Raw genomic sequence first — 18238 nt, 5'->3', positions numbered from 1 at the left:
CGACTTGGCAATCACTGCTGATAGCTACGAGTACCTATCTCATGTAGCTATGCTTTCACATGCTCCCAGTGCAACTTGCCCCCCAACCAATAATCAGTGACTCGAAAAGCGCGTCCCGACATGACCCCCATTGGGCTGGGTTCGGGTACCATCGGTTTCCGGCGACTCCATAGTCATCGCACGGTCGAACAGTGCGACATTTTCATCCCACTGCCACCCGGACGAGGCTTTGTCCTGCTAGGAAGCCGTGGTAGCATGAGGTAGGCTTGGTGGCTTTAGATTGATGTCATTGTCGGCTAGCTGAAGAGGGGACCTTATGGAGACACGGATTCCAGAGCAAGTCCCCTAAGGTCCCCACCCCCACCGTGGGATACCTCTACCACCTCTACCTAGGCACTACTGTGGACGAGTACAGTTGATGGCATTCTGGGCGAGGCTGCAAAGGATAATAATTGAGCCTACTGTGTACATTGAGGTCTTGGATCTTTGATTCACCCTTACCCAAAGCCCTTGACCGGAACCACCTGCGACCAGCTTAACAGATGGTCGAGCACATTGTCTGCTGCGGCCACCCTGCGACAAGGCTCGAGTCTTGTGTCCACTTAGTTCAGATCCACCTTCAGCCTTGCGGAAAAACCAACCCTTCCCTCTGCATTTCCTCAAACGCTAGCACATGCAAAAAGAAAGCTCCGATCTCGCTTCCGATGATTGATCATCTCTCGAGTTTGTCTGGTGCAATCTCACACAGACGGTGTTCGCAGCCTCCCACGTGCACAGGTCGCGGTATCTTCCGAACACTTCCGATATTTGACCATAAGCCGGCCGAGGTTGGAAGCCGGACTACCTACACAATGTCATCGCCAACATCCGGGAACCATTCCGTGATATAACAACCACGGCTATCGGAAGAGGGAAGTCAGTGATGGATCATTCCTTGTCGTGGTCTCATCAGGTCTGGCCTTTGTCCTTGCGTTTCAGCAGCGCCTTGACGTTGAATGGCTTCTTGATTTCCTTGATTCTGCGCAATAAATCCCTCATTTTCTTTTCTCGTTGCTCCGGCGTCTGAGACTCATTGTTCGGAGTACTGGTCAGTTCTGTCTCCGAGGCAGAAGTGGAAACTGGTTGCTTTGATTCTCTCTTGCTGTTGTCTTTGAGCATAGCCTGCAATACCAGAGCCCATCCTGCCACTCGCTGTAAGCTCGGTGAGGAGCCCTCACTGTCCCTGCGACCTCCAATAATAATCTCTGTATCTTGAGCCTCGGTCGATCTCCACGGGCAATACTCAAGATGATCTTCAACAGCGTCCAGTCTCTCCATTGCAGGCGTCTCACCACGATATAGCCATAGTCCAAGTGACCGAAAGCAGTGACGACATTCGATGACATCTTCGCATTTTCTTTCCCACCCACAGACTGCCAGTTTCAGAGCGTCGAGCTGCGGCTTCTCGTTGTCATTGAACCGGAATCGCTCCAAACCTTCTGTGGCCTCGAAACCATCGCCAGGGAGAGGTGCTACTCTGGGAACCTCTTCTGCTCGGTTAATAATACTTTCGTAACGCGTCCGCAGTGCAGAAATGGCCATGCTGGTATTCAACAATCCTTCTATTCGCTGTATTGACGAATCGCAGCCACGTTTGAGCCAAAGGCAATTTTCACCATGGGCAGTGACGATCATCTCCTGATATCGTTTCACCATGCTTTCGTGGATTTCCGAGCGCATCACAACGCTGTCATCTTGGTCGGCATGCTCTTCCTCCTCTTCATCCTCATTGTTTTCTTGGTTCTTAAGCAATTCAGAGTCGGCGTCTAGATCAACGTGAACTCTCTCTTTACAGGCACCGCAGTAGATAGTGTCGGTATCCACACATACCCAGCCTCTTTTCGCCCATGCCGCAGCATTGATGGGCTCTGTTGAAGGGATATGCCACTGAGTCACATGTCGGAAGGTTTCCAGTCTCTGTAGAAACGCCGCTCGGCTGGAGGGAAGGTAGTGGCCGCAGAGAGAGGTCACAGAAGTACTAGGGACAACAGCTTTTGCAGTAGGAGTAACGCGACGTCGTTTGGAAGAGTCGGAGGCGGAATCTTGGGTCAGCGTCGTGGTTGAGGCATTGTTGCGGGCATTGAGTGAGGTTCGAGATGGTGATGCTGCACTGTCGGAAAGCGCCTCCAAGATACGGTCGAACTTGCGCTTCTTGATTTCCACAGCATAAGACATATTGATGTATGGTCTGGTCTTGCGCAGAGTCAGTCTGCGCTCAGCGAACGCATCATTCAGCAACCAAAACATTTGGGATGCCAAACGTGGTTAGTGCCTCTGGCTTTCCCTTGATGATGTCAGCAGGTGTCTTCCGTCTACCAGACACCTAGCCAGATAGTCGTCAACCTTGTCACCGCAGTACTTCACACTCCCTTTGAGCATGAGGACAGACACTCAAGACGTAATGATCCTAGAAGCCAGCCGGGTACGGTATGAAGCCAGGCTGTACACGAGCGACAAATCTATGTCAGACACTACATGACAGTCGGCTGTCTAGTAGGAAAAGGACAATGAAGCTCATATCGCAGTCTGAATGGCACAAAACACCTTCACACCAGATTGAGAGTATCGCTGTTCGACCTCGATTGCTTCACCGCCTTCATCTTCGCTAGCGCCCTTTGAATCCGGCCATCGTGAAATATTTCATCGCAGACATGGACAAGGCAGCTCAATTTCACAACACTCATCGTCCACTGCCTAAGCTTCATTCATCAAAATCCGCGTTCAGCCTCGAGAACAAGATGCCGAGACACCACCAAGCCATCTTCCTCTTCCTTACTGCCATATCCCTGCGTGACCTCGTTGGCCTCTTCCCTGAGCTCGCTGAGAGTGTTGAACTTCTTGACTTTCTTTCAAAGCTCCTCATACACGCTGCCATCGTCCGACTCATCACTTAGCGTTCCCCACGTTCATTGTGCTGTCTGTGTGCATCCTTACAGTCGAGAATGTTTTCGCTGAGCTCAGATTGCGTCATGGTCTCTACAAAGGAGATGGACAAGCATTCACTCGCTTCTTTCACAGATGTGGAAGAGCTTGAGAAGGTCAACAAATTGAACACGGGACCACAAGTCTGGTAAGGCAGGAGCTTGTGAAAGTTGAGTGCATAAACTAACCAACGTCAGGCTGAACAACTGGACTCCCGTCAATCGTGCTTGCAAGACCTTCACCGTAACCTCCCCTTCACCTCCGTTGTCTGAACCTGGGAATGAAAATGAAATCCCATCCCCTTTCGCTAGTCCACTTCGCGAGTTCATTCTCAGCTCAGCAGAAAAGATGAAACAAACCTCAACTACACGCAAGCGAAAAGCACCCTCACTATCACCAACAACCGCACGGAAGAAGAGAGCTACCGAATCATCATTGAAGAAAAGCAACGTCGAGCTGGCCAAGTCGCCTACATTGAATTCTAAGTCAATCCACCACGAGAAATCCCTTGGAGCTGGTCAAGAGATGGCCCAAATTACACGATCTGGCGACACTCCTCTTATGCATACTTCACAGAACAAACTCAACATGAGGAGCTCCGGTACCACCTTGGATCCGATGACAACTGACTTCTTCGACTACCCCCAGGAGTCCCCTTTCCAATTCAATGTCTACTCTGCGAAACCCCCTGTCGCGGCGAACGGTCGGAACAATAACGCGAATCAGGATGATGATGATGATGATCTTTTTGACGATGACGACTCTGACATCGCAGATCTCCTCGCTGCTGAGGCGGAATTGGCCAAGGAGCAAAAGAATAGCACACAATACAAGGCGCCAAACGACAAAAACAGCTCGTTCAAAAGTCTTTTGACACAGTTCAGCTTCGGCCGGGAATGGACGACCACCGCAGCGTCAGTCAGTTCAAGCAACCCTCTACCAGATATGAAACCGTTCCTTCGCTCCGTCAAATACCCGACCAAGATCCCGGACAAGCCAACTGAGATATCACAGCAGATTTTCTCAACCGAATACCGACTTCCGACTTGCTTCCGCATTGCTGAGGCGCTCAGACAAATCAACTCCCTCAACACCTCAGATGAGAACAGCTTCTTGCGTCTTGAGATCTACGCGTTGCTGCCGGTTAACTACGAATATCAGCCGCCGAACATCCCTCTTCGTTTCGCTGACGTGTTCTTTCCTGACCGTCCACCATACCTTGCCGCCTCAATTACCCAAGCAACGGTTTACAAGTCAGCCTCGTCGCGCAAAGGACAGTCGATCCTGTCGCCACGTCCGGCAGAAAATGCAAATCGTGTACCGGTACACGCTATGATTCTGGCCACTAGGAAAGAAGATTATCCATCAGTTACGACCTCTCCATCCGGCATACTGGACAAAGTCAACCTCGAGGTATTGCATGTCAAAGAAACGAGCTGGGAGATCATCAGAGAAGTGCGCAAGATCCTGGATGCAGTTGTCAATGAAACCAAGGAGGGCGAGCAGAACAAGCACATATGATTGTCACATGCCTCCGGATCTCTCGAATCTGTGAAACAGCAGCTAAGTTCGTAAAGAGGACTGGAACCCAAGGTGTCCTATGTTAGCAACGTGGCAGGAATTGGTCCATAGTGCTGTGCAAGAGATAATACTTGATTTCAATATTCCTTCTATCTACCTTGGTATATGACTGACCACGTGTCTCCTGTAGCCGAGGTCAATCCCAATACCGCCGCCATTACGTGACTCCGAAGCGTCTCACATGAGGCTCAGTGTCCGGGTACGAACTTGAGAGGATGGTTATTCCTTCAATTGAGCTTTGTCGTGCTCCTATCCCATCCACTCTCTGCTAGAAGGTAGGATAGTGCGCAATGAAAGGGACAACCGACTGGACAGCCCACACCAGAATGGAGTCCGTACCTCAATACGGAACGGCACTCCTCCACAATCTCATACCAGGATTGCATCTTTACAGCTTTTCCATTTATTTACTCCATGATTTGACCCGCAGCTACTAGAATGATTGTTTGCTTGGCTGACAAGAAAAGTTCGCCGGTTCTGACCAGAGCGTCCTGACCTGACACATAGAAACTCTGGCACGGACCAGATTGCGGTAGAAATCTAGGTCTCTGCTCGTTCGATGCCCTTTCTATTGGATCTTAAAATAGTATTCCAAGACTACATGGACTGTCCTGTAAGCATGTATTGTGGTAAGAGCACAAGCTTGTTGGACGGTTGCTGCACAACGCAGCGCCGTTGGGAGTTGTGGAAATGCTCTTTACTTCATGTTCGGGCTTCCTCGAAACCTTTCGGATGCTCGCCGTCTCGTAGTCCAGCCTCAGAACCACAAAGAGAGATATGTTACCGTCTCCGATCCACTTCTTTGCGCTCTTGTTGACACTGCCATTTGCTGTCCTATCTTCTCCAGTACCATGGCAGGCTAACCAAGATGCCTCACACTACGATGTTCTCATAGTGGGAGGAGGACCGGCCGGATTGAGTGCTTTGAGCGGCCTCGCTCGAGTACGGCGCAAGGCGCTGCTGATTGACTCGGGCGAATATCGCAACCTCTTGACAAGACATGCTCATGATATCATTGGAAGTGACGGTACCCAACCCAGCCCCCTTTGGAACCCCAGCTTGCCTCTTCATGCTATAGGAACCTGGAATGCTGACGAAGTATCGCAGGTGTAACGCCGGCGTACTTCCGCGCCAAAGCCCGCGAACAAATTTCATTGTATCCGACCGCGTCCATGAAGAACGGCACCGTCACGGATATCCAACAGGTCAACAATTCTTGCTTCGCCATCACAGACGCAGATGGCAATCAGTATACCAGCCGCAAGGTCGTCCTGGCCACGGGGATGAAAGACGTGATCCCATCGACGCCGGGTATCGACGAAAATTGGGCGAGAGGGATCTACTGGTGCCCCTGGTGTGACGGGTACGAGCACCGTGACCAGCCGCTGGGTCTGCTCGGCACGCTCGACAAAGTCCCCGGCCTCATCCGGGAGATCGAGACGCTCAACACGGATCTGATTGCATTTGTGAATGGGACCCTCACGCCGGCCAACATGGCTGCATTGACTGCGACAGAGCCGGACTGGGAAAAATTGGTCAAGGCGTACAACGTGCAGATTGAGAATCGGACAATCACGGAAATCCGGAGACTCCAAGATGGCGGCATCGTCAAGTCCGCCGTCGACAAGGCCGAGTATGACAAGTTCATGGTGTATTTGGATGACGGAACGGCGATCGAACGAGCCGCATTCTTCGCGGGCTTTGAATCGGTGCAGCGCAGTGACCTGGGACGGAAATTAGGCGTGACGCTGGTCAACGATAAATCCTTGCTGGCGAACTTTACAGCTGGAATGGTCACGAATATCGCCGGTGTGTATGCTGTGGGCGATGCGAATTCGGATGGCAGCACGAATGTGCCGCATGCCATGTGGAGTGGGAAACGTGCGGCCGTCCAGTGTCATAGTAAGTCCTTCCCTCTTTGCTATCAATACTGTGCTATAGCCCCTGGGTCCTCCGGAGTAGATGGGTCTCCTGGTCCCCTTTTGGTGGAGGGCAACGGAATTGTGTTACCGGATCTTTAGACTTACTATTCCGCCCGAATTTTCCGCACCGTTACTGACACGTGGGGTGCTCGCTAGTTACCATGGCCGAGGAAGATGCTGAGTCTGCGATTGCGCAGGCGGGCGCCAAAGCGAAGAGAGGTGCTGTCACGAGAAGGGACGTTGAAGAATCGTTGTTAGAATTCATTGGCAAAGATATTGAGGGCTTGTGGAGGTAATGTCAGGGATAGTGAGGTCTTGGGCATGGCTCTAGATTTCTCGTTGATCTCTATTCTTTCTTCTTCTTCTTTGTAGATGGATATTGTTGACGCTTGAACTCGCCTTCACTTGCTTGCCTCCTGGGAGTCTTTCGTTGGTGACGGAGCTCGCTTGTTCCCGCCCTTCCATCTGTCAGCATCGAGCGGACGCATCTGGATTCAGCTGGTATGTTCGGGTTGTCTCCCATACCTAGGTAACCAACCTAATCATCGCTCGATATACCACGACAAATCACTCTCCGGATCCATTTCGTATTCGGTGAATCCATTGCCCAAGAAGGACCATCTGTTCGGGCTACGATACTCGACCTCGAAATCCTCTGGCCTCAGCTCACTGATCAAGTTCTTGTACAGAAGCGCACTGCCTGCAAACGCCGCGGTGACCCGCCCGTCCACCGTGTTGCGCTTGTACCAACTTTTACACCCACCGGACCAGACGAGTGTCTTGTGGATCTTGTCGCCGTAGCAGATCAACTCGTCTACGACTTTCGTCTTGGGCACGATGGACTTGATGTCCTCGGTACACATTTTCTTCAACCATTTGACAAGGTAGTCGCCGGTCCAGTTTAGGCTTTCCATCAACGAGCCGTGGGCGATGACCGAGTTCGGGCCCATGAACATGAAATAGTTCGGCATGTCCCGGGCGCCGATGGACAGGTACGACTCCGGGTCGACGGACCATTCTTTCGCTAGGTCGACGCCGTTGCGCCCGATCATGCGCCATTGAGGGGTGAATGAGACGTCGAAGCCGGTCGCGCAGGCGATGACGTCGACTTTGTGACTCGAGCCGTCGGTCGTGATGATGCTGTCTTCGGTGACCCGCGTGACACCTTTCTGGACGAGGTGTACGTTCGGCTTCAGGAACGATTCGAGATAGCCTTCGCCGGGGGTGATGCGACGGCAGCCGAGTTCCCAGGTTGGGATCAGTTTCGCGCATAAATCCGGGTCGTGATTCAGTTTCTCGGCCATTTGTTTGCGCGCGGCGTCAGAGACTTCGTCGTTGGCAGGGGTGTCTTTTAAGAACTAACCACGGCCCTTGTAATTAGTTCTCTGGCATTCGTGGAGGGAGGGAGCGAGAGTTGAAGGGTTGGCTTACCATTTTGAAAGCATTGTTGATTTTATGTACCAGCATTTTCCGATACTGTCGAAGGTGTGCAGGATCTTCTCGGAATCGTCGCTTGTCTTCCTCTGTGTATTCCGGATTACCGCTGATGTCGTCTCGAGCGAGCAGTTTGGCGGGTGCCATGCGGTAGTAGATGTAGGTCGGGCTCCGCTGAAAACTGATCACAGTCGTGCCTGGCAGCTTTGCAAGAGACGGGACGATTTGAATTCCTGAACTGCCATTACCGATGACACCGATTGTTTTGTTGGAGTAGTCGTAGTCGTTGGCCCAATTGGCCGAGTGGCATTTGTGGCCTTTGAAAGTGTGCAGGCCTTCGATGTCGGGCCATCGCCACTTACTGTAATGGAGGGCGTGTCAGAGGACATGCTCCTAGGAGATACAGGGTATCATTTGGGCACTCACTTCAAGATACCTTGTCCTGAGATTAGGATATCGGTGTATTCGACCCACTGGCGTTCACCATTCTGGATGGTGCATTTCCACTGACCGGTTTCCTCCTGCCATATGGCCTCAAGGAGTCTATGGTTGAGCTTGACATCCCGGTCCAGATTCCACTTCTTTGTCGTACTACAAATATATTCGTAAATCTCCTTACCACTTGAGTAGAAATGACTCCAGTTCGGGTTGGGGTCGAATGGGAACGCCTGGTCTGTCAGCATATTTTGATACCAGCGGGATGTAGCAATACGTACATAGATATGAGAAGGGACATCACACTGGACGCCAGGATACGTGTTGACGAGCCACGTCCCGCCGATCTTGTCTCTGGCCTCGTATATGGTGTGCGATATCAGATCTTGCATCTCCGGATACTGATGTTGCAGCTTATGAGCGAAGAGTAATCCTGAAAACCCCGCTCCGACTGTAATGATTCGGAGTTTCTTCCGTGGTGTCCACGCGTTTGCCTGTCGCAGTGGGACGTCGATAGATTCAGTATGTGATTCTGCATGGTAGTATCCATTCACGCCATTGGTTTTCACATAGTCCCCATTGATCTTTGGTTTCAGTGAGGCTGCATCCGGGGCGGCTGAAGAGAGGGCTATCGTTGTCTCTGACATTTTGACTTGGCGTACACGAAAACGAAGACTATGAAAACGATAGCAATGTCTCCTTCGTCAGAGTATATATCAATGACCATAAGATATACTCGGTGATTTGTGATGAACACCCGAACAGTTCCCCGCAGATGGCAATGTTCCCCAAACCAGTTCGGCTATGCCGGCAAAGAATCTCTTTACCGGCGCGACAACTTGCCGGGAGGATTCGTTTGTCCAAATACGAAGCCCATGGATGTATGGGAGAAACTCAAATGTTAATGAGATGAGATACTCGCCGGAAAGCACGTCCAAGAGGAACGCTTAGTGGAGCTGGACGGACCACAAGGGCGTGGTCGAACAATAACCGGGACATCATTCCATGAGTTGGCATGTCGCCTCTTCAGTACTGTGCCTACCGTTTCCGTAACATATCAGCCGAAGCCACAAGTGCGACTCCAGTGCGACAGTCCATTACTTGATGGAAGGATGCCTCTGGGTAGGCCGACCAGCAATTGACCCTCTGCCATGACCAAGCGGCAGCTCACGAATAGGTTGAATTGCACAACGTGACTGAATGTAAGCATGAGAGAGTGACTGTTCGACCGCAGCCTCTTTTGTTTTAACGCGTGCTTGAACTGAACAGTATGGTCGATCCTTGATGCCTTCACGGACTGATAGACGAACGTTGTGCAGGTGTTTGCACAGACACAAATAGTCGGTGGTGTCGTTTTCGTCCACGGACTTCAGTACTTTTGTAGCACCGTAGTAAATGTGTACGGTGGAACGAAGACTCCCATGATGTCATCAGAAATGGAAGGTCTCGCGGGTGGATTTTGATTTCAGTCTGGGGTGTCGGGCTGCGCTTTGCTGTCGGCGACAGGTGAAGTTGTGAGTGGGCGCTCGTTCTCGTCGAAAACTATCCTCAAATACTTGACTATGTGTCTCTGTCCGTGTCAGTATGAGCGCAACTACTCTGTTACAAATCGTCGTCGCCGGGACACAAACCCACTACGAGACCAGAGGACTGATCGATGACAAGAGGCTGGAACATTTGTTGATTGCGGGAAAACAAATTTTGTACAAGTCACACCAAGAGAGCGATGTCCGTTCAGCGTTGGGATTCAATCCTCGAGTATGGGAAGGTCTGACTAGAGTTCTTACCGTTGCCATTCCTGCGCTTGAACAGCAATCCTTTGCCTGGAAAAATCCTCCCGCCTCAAGCTTCAACGGAAGCAGCTCAGAGCTGATTGCCGCGCATTACCTCTCTCTGGTGAAGGACATCGAGCGCTTGAATGATCTATGCACCATTGCGCGCAACCTGCTAGCAACGACGAAAAAGGCTCAGAACCTTGCCGCTGAGAAGGGTTTTGATCAACAAATACTCAGACTAATCGACGTCTGTGTCCGCGTGACTGCTCGAGGGTATGATGGTGAACAGAATCCCAGGAACGAGGAGAGATGGCAAAAGGTGGTCAACCTTTACAAGAGATTGTTGATAACATGCCTGCAATTCTTGCACAACTTTATCATGCACAACGAACAACGCAAGTTGGTTCTATGGCTGGATCTCTTTGGCCAGGCACAGGCGCACGAGAACGATGACAATGTCAATCAAGAGCCTGAAATCGAAGGGGAAAGCGATCAGGGAACTGGTACACGAGCAGAGCGGATCAAATTAGCTGCCGAACAAATATCTCGCCAGGACCAAGGAGAATCGGGTGATGCACCGGGATACAATGTCGACGATGTACATGCTCTATTCGACATGATGAGCATCAACAAAGAGCCAGACGAACAGGCGCAGGCACAGATGAATGTTGTCATGGACAAGATCAAAAGCGACATGGCGAAACTCGCTGGTATGACGGTCAGCCAATTAGACGCCACTCCCGACATTCTTCTCAAAGTAGGAGCAGAATTACGTCGCCATATACCGCCTCGCGAACCTATTGTTGCTCAGAGCCAACAGAATGGCGTTGAAGGCGTCACCAACGGGGAAGCCACTAACAGCCAGGGACGTCGGACGCAGTTACGTGACGTACCCAACGTGGCTTCCTATGGTGGTCTCGCCGAAGCAGGTCAAAACTTAACGGATGAGGATCTGACCATGCCTAGGACGGCACAGTCTGCGGCCGCCACTTTACAGGAAGCGAAGGATGAACTCATGGCTCGCTTACATGAGTCCGGGCCGATTGTGGATGAGAATGGGGACATTTCTTATGACGAGGACGGCAATCCTGAAGACTACGACGACGACCTAGTTGATAGTGTCGAGGATAGTATGGAAGAGGAAGAGGAAGAGGACGATGACGAAGATTATCGTGGCTCCGGAGATCAAGAAAGAGGTCTACTCACAGATGTCCCTCTTGTGTTGGGACCAACCGAAATTGAAGCTCTTCCGATGATCATTCAAGCGGGTATCGTCGATAATTTCGGGTCCAAGAACAATGAACGGAACGGTGCTAAGAACATGCAGGCGGTCCGCTGCCACATCTTGCTCGCACAGGAAGCAGGACGCAATGTGTTGAGAGAGTTACTGATCTTCATTGCGGCCTGGGATCTTCCTGATGACGAGTTTTATTTCAAGATGATGGTTCAGATCATGGAAGCCATTCTCAAGAACGGATTGATGTCTCACGCCTATTCAGACTTTGGACAGCCGAAAGATATTATCTCTCCTGCCCAAGCTGTGGTTATCAAAATCCTTACGCACATTTTCCGGGCCAAGTACAGTCCTGCTTCGGTTGTCCAGAACTCAAATGAGCAACCACAACCGAAATCACGAGTGCCCGCTCCTCTCAGCAGAGTCGATGTCTTGACGGTTCGGTACATTTTTATTGTGTTCCGTGGCAACATCATCCCTGAGACATGCGCTCTGATCTATCTGCAGGGTCAGATTCGTGCCGGACTAGCGTTGGCTGAGGACTTTCCACTTAATCTGTGGGATATGGAGAGAGTTTATGAAGGTGTTTATCAGTTCCTGGAATTCTTTGCCGTCTTGACCGAGAACAACGACTGGAAGAGCCTGCTTGTCCAGTGGGAGATCGTATATGATCTGGTCACACTGATCAAAGAGCTTGACAATAGCATCGCCAAAGTCTCTCTCACAAAGACAATGCCCCCTCCAACTGCAAAAGCGACGACTAATGGCACAGCACTCAAAGAGGCTGAATCGGATACGAAGGAGTCGGGCCCGATTGCTGTTGAAAGACCTTATGATGCATCGTCTACTGTCGATCCGGTGACGCAAAAACTGGAACAGGCTTCAATTGAACCAGAAGCTGAATCATTACCGCCGACATCGCACTCTCCACCTCCACCACAAGTGACCGAAGAGCCTGCAGATTTTGAATGGCGAAATCTTAAGAAGTTGATAGTGTTGGTCTTATCGAGTTTGGTATGGAAGTCTCCAACTGTACAAAACCAGATCAGACAACATGGCGGCCTTGAGACAATCTTAAGCTGTACGCAGTATGATGGTATGTAGTGTCCTGACCCAGATTTAAATCTGCATTCCACTAATGCGCAATCTAGCGTGTAACCCCTACATCAAAGAGCACGCCGTCATGTGTCTCAAATTCCTTCTCGAAGGAAATGCAGAAAACCAAGCACTTGTCTCCAGCTTGGAAGCACGAGAGGTCGCTACACCTGATGCGGCAACGCAGGAAGTCATCGATAAGATGAGCCTCAAGTTTCAACTAAACAAAGATGGCAAGGTCGAGCTCAACGAGAAAGAAGTCGCATACTTGAGGAATCTGGCATCTGACACACAAAGAAAACCGTTACGTTCAAGCACCAAAGACAGTGGGAGAATCCAACCAGATCCTGACGCAACATATTCGGCTCTGGAAACGAAAACAGACAAGGGAAAGGGCAAAGAAAGAGCCACTTCCGAAGACGAAATCGAGTTTATGTAGTTCATCAACTCGATCCGTGCAACGATTGCGTCAATGATTCCAGATATGAAGAAGTCATTGATATTCAGGCTTGCACCCTCATCGCGGTTCACGTTATTCAGGCTCACACCTCCATTGCCGGCCGCACCTGGAAATTCAAATCAGGAATATGAAGATCCGGATTTGTACGGCCCTGCCACGGCATGAGCAAGTGGTTGCGATACCACAATATGTAATAGGATAGCATCCAGACTATCGTTAGGGAGATAGCAGAATAACGTCGTATTTCTAGACAAAGGTCACGTATGGACGCTTCTTGGAATCAAATCCTCGATTGGAAGAACAATTTGCTCTACTCTGACGGATGGAACTAATGACCGAATACATTATGTGTAGTCTGCTCCTTCAAACCCTAACTTTAGGTAGTCTTTGTGTGTTTCGGCACACGAAGGCATGCCGGATCAGTACCCATTCTCTTCTTGTCAGTGCATGGCGTGGTACCAAGAACGTCGAGTTTATTGTCCTTATACCAGTAAACGCATTTGCCGGCGGCATTGCACCAGACCTCCTGGTCCTTCTTGTTGGCGGTGTTGGACATTCCGTCGCGCTTCTCCACTTCGCGTCTCGCCTTGTAGGATTCGCCGGGCGCTGCGTACCACGAAGTGCAGTAGTCTCGGTTCGAAGTGCACCACATGTACTGCTTGGGCTTCTTGGCATCCTTCTGTTGCTTTTGTCCCTTGGGCTGCATCGCTCCGGAGCCGGGGGACCTCTTGTCGTGATGACTCTCAGCTTCGGCATCGGGGGCCGAAGCCGCGTAGGCCAGAGCCTGGAGAGACAGCTGGTGGTGGTGGTCGTCGTACGATTCATCGAAATCGTCAGAAGTGTTGAGCGGTTGTGCTGGAGCTGCTTGCTCGATTGTGGAGCTGGGAACGTCGGCGGCAGAGTTGGATGGAGCTGCGTCCGTGACGACGGTGTGGTCCGCGGCTGGCAAAGCGGATGCCGTCATCGCGAGGATGAAGAGGATGCTGGTCGTTGTGAGCTTCATGTTTCCGAAGATATCAGGTAATTTTGTGTTTGATGTGTGATAGGTGCAGTTATTCTGTGGAGAATCGCAGAGACTGAGACTTGGATGTATACGAAATATATGGATCGTCTTTCGGAAGCATCCTATTCAACACCCTTTTCGATTACCTCTTTGTTCATCATCTGTTCCGTGGTGGTGTTTGAGTACAAAGTGCTTTATCACACGGTCATGTCGCTGTACGGGATAGAACAGGAGTAACCCACCTTCGTTCTTGTGGCGGTAACTAACCATGCTGGACCTTCAACATCCGCCCTCTTGCCTCTTGATGTACATGGAGAAAGAATCCCGAGCCACTAAGCGAAGTCTGCCGTCCTTAGGATTCACACAGAGAGATGATCGAATACTTGACGATCTATCTTTGTCTGGAAGGACAATGAAAACGGTGGGCTCCCCTTTGTCCGCAGCCTTGCCAAGCGTTCGGCCATTGTACTGCCACACAACTGATGACAGGCTCATGGTCGAGAAAGGTTTCGTTGTTGTAAGTTGTTCCAGCTCCGAGTCGACAATAGGAAAGTCGGGCTTCTATCTGGAAGATCAATGTCTTTCAGCGTTCTCAAGCGTTTGAAGGACAACCAGGATGACTAAGCATTCGAGAATTGGCTGGATGCGGGAAGCCTCGGCTAAACTTGGGAGCAAAAAGAGCTGATCACAATGTAGGTCCTACTGGCCGAGTCAACACTGGACAGAGCATATGTAGTTGAGCGGGCTTGGAGGAAGCGAGTCGGACCTGTCACCAGAAGTGGTGGAACTTTTGCTCAGCCCCAGGAGGTGCTGCCATTATAATTATTTGGACTGACCGAGTCATTGTATAGGAATTGTATGGGATATGACGTGGGACACTTATGAGAACCGTGGAGAACTCCTGCATGTCGTCATTTGAATCCTGCCAGACATTCCTATTTTATCTCGTCTGTCCATCGCCAGGAGGCGCAGTCTAAGCGAGCGAATGAAGATGGATGGAGATTGTAGGCCACAGGCAACAGGCCCCTCAATGCTGTTGTTACTCATACTTCAAAACCGGGCACGTTTCCAGCCTTGAAGCCTTACTTCCTTTCTTCTTTCACCTCTCTCCTAACATCCGCAATCCCTCCATCCATCCTGCCCGTCGCTTTCCCCAGACTCCAGAGTTCTCTTCTCCTTTGCCTGGTTACCCAAGCACAAGTCCTTGCTTCGATGCCGCCAGTGTCCGACGGAGTGGCTAAGCCTTCAAGGTCTCACAAGAGTAGCCAAGAAAGGGCACTTTTTGGAATTTTTGACATTTTGTTCCCGGTTCATGGAGGAACCACATCTGTATGGGGCGTACTCCCCGCCCTACAACCTGATCTCTTTAGACGTCGAAGGGGAACCGATGATGAATACCGAGGTCAACATTCATCGGTCGGCTCGTCAAAATGAAGGTCTTCCTTCAGAGACAGCAAACCCTGGTTGTGAGAAGTCGACTTCCGCCGAGTCCTTTGCAACATTCGGAATGTTATCGCACTGTTGGCTGCCTATGGATCATCATGGGGATGACAGGTCGTCCTCGACAAACATCTGTTCGCATTCGCTGATGTCTAACGATCCTCTAAATTGGCATGGTCGGAAAATGATCAAAGTCCCCGACGACGACCACATACCCGAGTTCAACATGGACAGCTCCTCGCCATTTCACATGGTTCGCCATCGAGCACGGTTCCGCGCACTTTGGCCATTGATCCCCAGTTGAGCTTCACTATACTCCAAAGGCATCACACGCCAGCAACTCACTATCCACTTCTATCCATCTAGGTCCGATATCGTCGGTTGACCTCTGTCGGTACCTTGCAGACTCAGTACACCAACAACGCTTTGCTGGTACTCCATCGGCTCCAGGCTAAAACCGTTGCAGTCCATACACCAGCCAACACCACATTTTATGCGACCTCCAGCCAGGTTCTCCCACCGCCATGGCCCTCTCAAATCTTGACTACGATATTCTCAACAACATGAACTATGTGGATGACATCGACTTCAGCGACTTTACCCTATTTCCTACCAGCAACGACGTAGATCTTGACCACCTCCCAGATCTCAATTTCTTTCCGGACTTCGACTCCACCCTGTTTCCTACCAGCAACGACGTAGATCTTGACCACCGCCCAGATCTCAATTTCTTTCCGGAATTCGACTTCAACCCTCAGTCTCCATACTTACCTACTCCTTGCTCAGCGTCCTCCCGTGAGTCAAGCAGCAACAAGCACCGTTGCACTCGCTGCTCCGAATCCTTCAGACGTCGCTGTGACCTCGACCGACACATGAACAAGCATACCACGCCGTTCAAATGTTCTCAGCCAGGCTGTGGGGTTGAATTCGCCGAGAACAGACGTCGTAAGCAGCACGAGAAGAAGAAGCACGGGTTGGTCACCGATGAAGACCTTCGGAGATGCCAGTCCTGCGATTACGCGTCGATCAGGCCGGACGCTGTCCGAAGGCACGTCAAGCTCAAGCATGGTGTGAATGTCAGCTCCAGGTCATCCAGGAACTCACCCACCACAACTGTCTCTTCGAGTGGGTCCGAACAATGATCAAGGAAGAATGAAGTCGAAGGGCACGCTGATGATCATGAATGATGGTGACGAGGGACTCGAAGGTTTCCTCTTCGAACGATTGGTGTACACCGGGTTTCAAATGGCGAAAAGTGTTCTTTGTTTTATTGTATTTCGGACTTTGGTACCTGCTATGATATCTATGCTCCTTAATGCTCGATTCCGTTCAGTCGTAGTACTTCGCTTTGACACCCTTGATGATCGACTCCTCCTCCTTGCCTTGCCGGCTCACGTTCTTCGCGACACGTGCCCTGACCCATTCCCCAGCTGTCAGCCCCACAGTCGCCTGGTCCAACGCCTTGTCATACCCGAGACGCTCGAGGACGGGACTCTTGATGGGAACGAGTTCGGTGTCATCCTCCGGCCTCACAAAGTACAGGACCCCGTGACGGTCGATGTGGGCCTGATCCGGCGGCGGTGCGATCACCCGATGGATACTGCTCTTCAAGAACCCGTTCGTCAAGAATTGCAAGGCGTCTGCTATGTTGACGGTGATGCTCTCCGGGTACGGCTTGACGTACTTCCATTCACCTTCGGGCGTGCGGACTTGCAACGCGGCCACGGGTTGTCTGACAATGTCCATCAGTCCAGTCCAGTCCAGAGATGAACACAGCCAGGCGCATTGGGGACCCGGGCTTGGGCTTACCTGAAGAGCAGTGTCAAACTTCCAAAGTCCGTATGGCCCTTGACCCAGACATTGTCTAACTGTGTATTCTCCTTCGGCGTGCGACGGTGATATTTCATGTACCTGAAATGACAGTCGCTCTTTCCCTCGTAGCGATGGTTCTTCAGAAAGAAATCCTCGGGCAACTCAAGCACAATGGCAAAGAGGACTAACAGTTTCCGCACAATCTCGAAGTGGATGTACTTTGCGAAGTGCTGGATCTCGTCCCAGTGCTGCTTGACGACGGCCGGGTGTTCGCGTTCGTACTGTGCCGTGAATTTCGGGATGTTGTAGATCTCCGTGTTATCTCGGATGCCTGGTTTGACCTCCCGCGTGCCGAGGGGCTTGTATCCGTTGTACCCACCGTTCTCGAGGTCGGCCCGATATTTGATCTTCTCGTCGGCAGGAAGATCAAAGACCTGCTTGCACAAGCTGAACTGACGGTCGACTTCGTCCTGGGTCAGGCCGAAATTGGTGATGTAGAAGAATCCTATCCCGAAAGCCAAGTAAGTACAGTATCCTAAACTACGAGGTCTCTTACTCTCTCGGTGTCTGACCTATCCTGTTCACTGCGTCGAAGAGTTGAGCAGCCAATTCCTCCTTTCCGCCTGGTGTATCGAATTTGCCGAGGTCAAGCGTCACTAGATCTGCCCAGTCCACTGGCACGGGACAGAGTGGTTAGCCCTGCCTGTTTTTCTCTGGTGCGACTTTGTGTGCGTTGCGCCACTTACGGTCATGCTTGGTCTCTGGGACTTGCGACCATTTCGGGATGGATAAGGATTCCGGTCTTGTTATCGTCTCGGTCGCCATTGTGATTGAACTTCTACATTGTAGCACATCAACGAGACGAAAATCCCAAGGAACACAGTCAATCTTCTCGTTGTACCGAAGCATGCGGGGTCATCAAAAGGCCCGCATGATGCTATATTGGTAGGATGTTGCCCATTGCGGGGTCGGTCCGGTCGGGCTGATTCTCCGCAGATGAGTCTCCAGTGGTGCAGAGTAGATGTTAGTAACCGGGACGAAGAAATGGTCGTCCGCGGCTGGAGCAGTCAAGTTGTCAAATTCGAG

At 51.1% G+C, this 18238-nt stretch overlaps 8 protein-coding genes across 8 annotated transcripts; 4 read left to right on the top strand and 4 right to left on the bottom strand.

The window, feature by feature from the left end:
• Nucleotides 1-409: 409 nt before the first annotated feature.
• PV05_03749 (uncharacterized protein) lies at nucleotides 410-2253 on the bottom strand. The gene has a single exon (XM_013464422.1). The coding sequence runs from the start codon at nucleotides 2212-2214 to the stop codon at nucleotides 949-951; it is 1266 nt and encodes a 421-aa protein (XP_013319876.1). The 5' UTR covers nucleotides 2215-2253; the 3' UTR covers nucleotides 410-948.
• Nucleotides 2254-2967: 714 nt separating this feature from the next.
• On the top strand, nucleotides 2968-4592 carry PV05_03748 (uncharacterized protein). Its single transcript, XM_013464421.1, has 2 exons — nucleotides 2968-3109; nucleotides 3159-4592. The coding sequence occupies exons 1-2, from the start codon at nucleotides 2982-2984 to the stop codon at nucleotides 4480-4482; spliced, it is 1452 nt and encodes a 483-aa protein (XP_013319875.1). The 5' UTR covers nucleotides 2968-2981; the 3' UTR covers nucleotides 4483-4592.
• A 635-nt stretch (nucleotides 4593-5227) lies between these two features.
• On the top strand, nucleotides 5228-6862 carry PV05_03747 (uncharacterized protein). Its single transcript, XM_013464420.1, has 3 exons — nucleotides 5228-5569; nucleotides 5650-6444; nucleotides 6621-6862. Exons 1-3 carry the CDS (start codon nucleotides 5320-5322, stop codon nucleotides 6758-6760), a joined length of 1185 nt encoding a protein of 394 aa, XP_013319874.1. The 5' UTR covers nucleotides 5228-5319; the 3' UTR covers nucleotides 6761-6862.
• PV05_03746 (uncharacterized protein) lies at nucleotides 6800-8980 on the bottom strand (the record flags this gene model as incomplete). Its single annotated transcript, XM_013464419.1, has 5 exons — nucleotides 6800-6922; nucleotides 7003-7822; nucleotides 7896-8259; nucleotides 8325-8566; nucleotides 8615-8980. The coding sequence occupies 4 exons, from the start codon at nucleotides 8978-8980 to the stop codon at nucleotides 7007-7009; spliced, it is 1788 nt and encodes a 595-aa protein (XP_013319873.1). The 3' UTR covers nucleotides 6800-6922; nucleotides 7003-7006.
• Nucleotides 8981-9838: 858 nt separating this feature from the next.
• PV05_03745 (uncharacterized protein) lies at nucleotides 9839-13169 on the top strand. The gene is made up of 2 exons (XM_013464418.1): nucleotides 9839-12438; nucleotides 12494-13169. The coding sequence occupies exons 1-2, from the start codon at nucleotides 9918-9920 to the stop codon at nucleotides 12874-12876; spliced, it is 2904 nt and encodes a 967-aa protein (XP_013319872.1). The 5' UTR covers nucleotides 9839-9917; the 3' UTR covers nucleotides 12877-13169.
• Nucleotides 13170-13231: 62 nt separating this feature from the next.
• On the bottom strand, nucleotides 13232-14662 carry PV05_03744 (uncharacterized protein). The gene is made up of 2 exons (XM_013464417.1): nucleotides 14143-14662; nucleotides 13232-13880 (listed from the first exon to the last, which is right to left on the bottom strand). Exon 2 carries the CDS (start codon nucleotides 13859-13861, stop codon nucleotides 13274-13276), a length of 588 nt encoding a protein of 195 aa, XP_013319871.1. The 5' UTR covers nucleotides 13862-13880; nucleotides 14143-14662; the 3' UTR covers nucleotides 13232-13273.
• A 1202-nt stretch (nucleotides 14663-15864) lies between these two features.
• PV05_03743 (uncharacterized protein) lies at nucleotides 15865-16216 on the top strand (the record flags this gene model as incomplete). Its single annotated transcript, XM_013464416.1, has 2 exons — nucleotides 15865-16135; nucleotides 16188-16216. 2 exons carry the CDS (start codon nucleotides 15865-15867, stop codon nucleotides 16214-16216), a joined length of 300 nt encoding a protein of 99 aa, XP_013319870.1.
• A 382-nt stretch (nucleotides 16217-16598) lies between these two features.
• PV05_03742 (uncharacterized protein) lies at nucleotides 16599-18207 on the bottom strand. Its single transcript, XM_013464415.1, has 4 exons — nucleotides 17899-18207; nucleotides 17725-17826; nucleotides 17150-17657; nucleotides 16599-17072 (listed from the first exon to the last, which is right to left on the bottom strand). Exons 1-4 carry the CDS (start codon nucleotides 18059-18061, stop codon nucleotides 16670-16672), a joined length of 1176 nt encoding a protein of 391 aa, XP_013319869.1. The 5' UTR covers nucleotides 18062-18207; the 3' UTR covers nucleotides 16599-16669.
• Between the last annotated feature and the right edge of the window lie 31 nt (nucleotides 18208-18238).

The sequence above is a fragment of the Exophiala xenobiotica genome (genome assembly GCF_000835505.1).
Source record: "Exophiala xenobiotica strain CBS 118157 unplaced genomic scaffold supercont1.2, whole genome shotgun sequence".
Lineage (NCBI taxonomy): Eukaryota > Fungi > Ascomycota > Eurotiomycetes > Chaetothyriales > Herpotrichiellaceae > Exophiala > Exophiala xenobiotica.
The sequence above is the reverse complement of the archived record's forward strand: the minus strand, read 5'-3'. Positions and strand labels throughout refer to the sequence as shown.

What these genes read in the sequence shown, in the direction of transcription:
- PV05_03745 (XM_013464418.1), top strand. Translation starts at nt 9,918, where the DNA reads ATGAGCGCAACTACTCTGTTACAAATCGTCGTCGCCGGGACACAAACC. An exon ending in AAGCTGTACGCAGTATGATG is followed by an intron (nt 12,439 to 12,493) that starts GTATGTAGTGTC and finishes TGCGCAATCTAG; the next exon opens with CGTGTAACCCCTACATCAAA.
- PV05_03748 (XM_013464421.1), top strand. Translation starts at nt 2,982, where the DNA reads ATGTTTTCGCTGAGCTCAGATTGCGTCATGGTCTCTACAAAGGAGATG. An exon ending in AACACGGGACCACAAGTCTG is followed by an intron (nt 3,110 to 3,158) that starts GTAAGGCAGGAG and finishes AACCAACGTCAG; the next exon opens with GCTGAACAACTGGACTCCCG.
- PV05_03749 (XM_013464422.1), bottom strand. Translation starts at nt 2,214, where the DNA reads ATGTCTTATGCTGTGGAAATCAAGAAGCGCAAGTTCGACCGTATCTTG.
- PV05_03742 (XM_013464415.1), bottom strand. Translation starts at nt 18,061, where the DNA reads ATGCTTCGGTACAACGAGAAGATTGACTGTGTTCCTTGGGATTTTCGT. An exon ending in CCCAGAGACCAAGCATGACC is followed by an intron (nt 17,827 to 17,898) that starts GTAAGTGGCGCA and finishes GTCCCGTGCCAG; the next exon opens with TGGACTGGGCAGATCTAGTG. An exon ending in AGTTTGACACTGCTCTTCAG is followed by an intron (nt 17,073 to 17,149) that starts GTAAGCCCAAGC and finishes GGACATTGTCAG; the next exon opens with ACAACCCGTGGCCGCGTTGC.
- PV05_03747 (XM_013464420.1), top strand. Translation starts at nt 5,320, where the DNA reads ATGTTACCGTCTCCGATCCACTTCTTTGCGCTCTTGTTGACACTGCCA. An exon ending in TGATATCATTGGAAGTGACG is followed by an intron (nt 5,570 to 5,649) that starts GTACCCAACCCA and finishes GAAGTATCGCAG; the next exon opens with GTGTAACGCCGGCGTACTTC. An exon ending in TGCGGCCGTCCAGTGTCATA is followed by an intron (nt 6,445 to 6,620) that starts GTAAGTCCTTCC and finishes GGTGCTCGCTAG; the next exon opens with TTACCATGGCCGAGGAAGAT.
- PV05_03744 (XM_013464417.1), bottom strand. Translation starts at nt 13,861, where the DNA reads ATGACGGCATCCGCTTTGCCAGCCGCGGACCACACCGTCGTCACGGAC.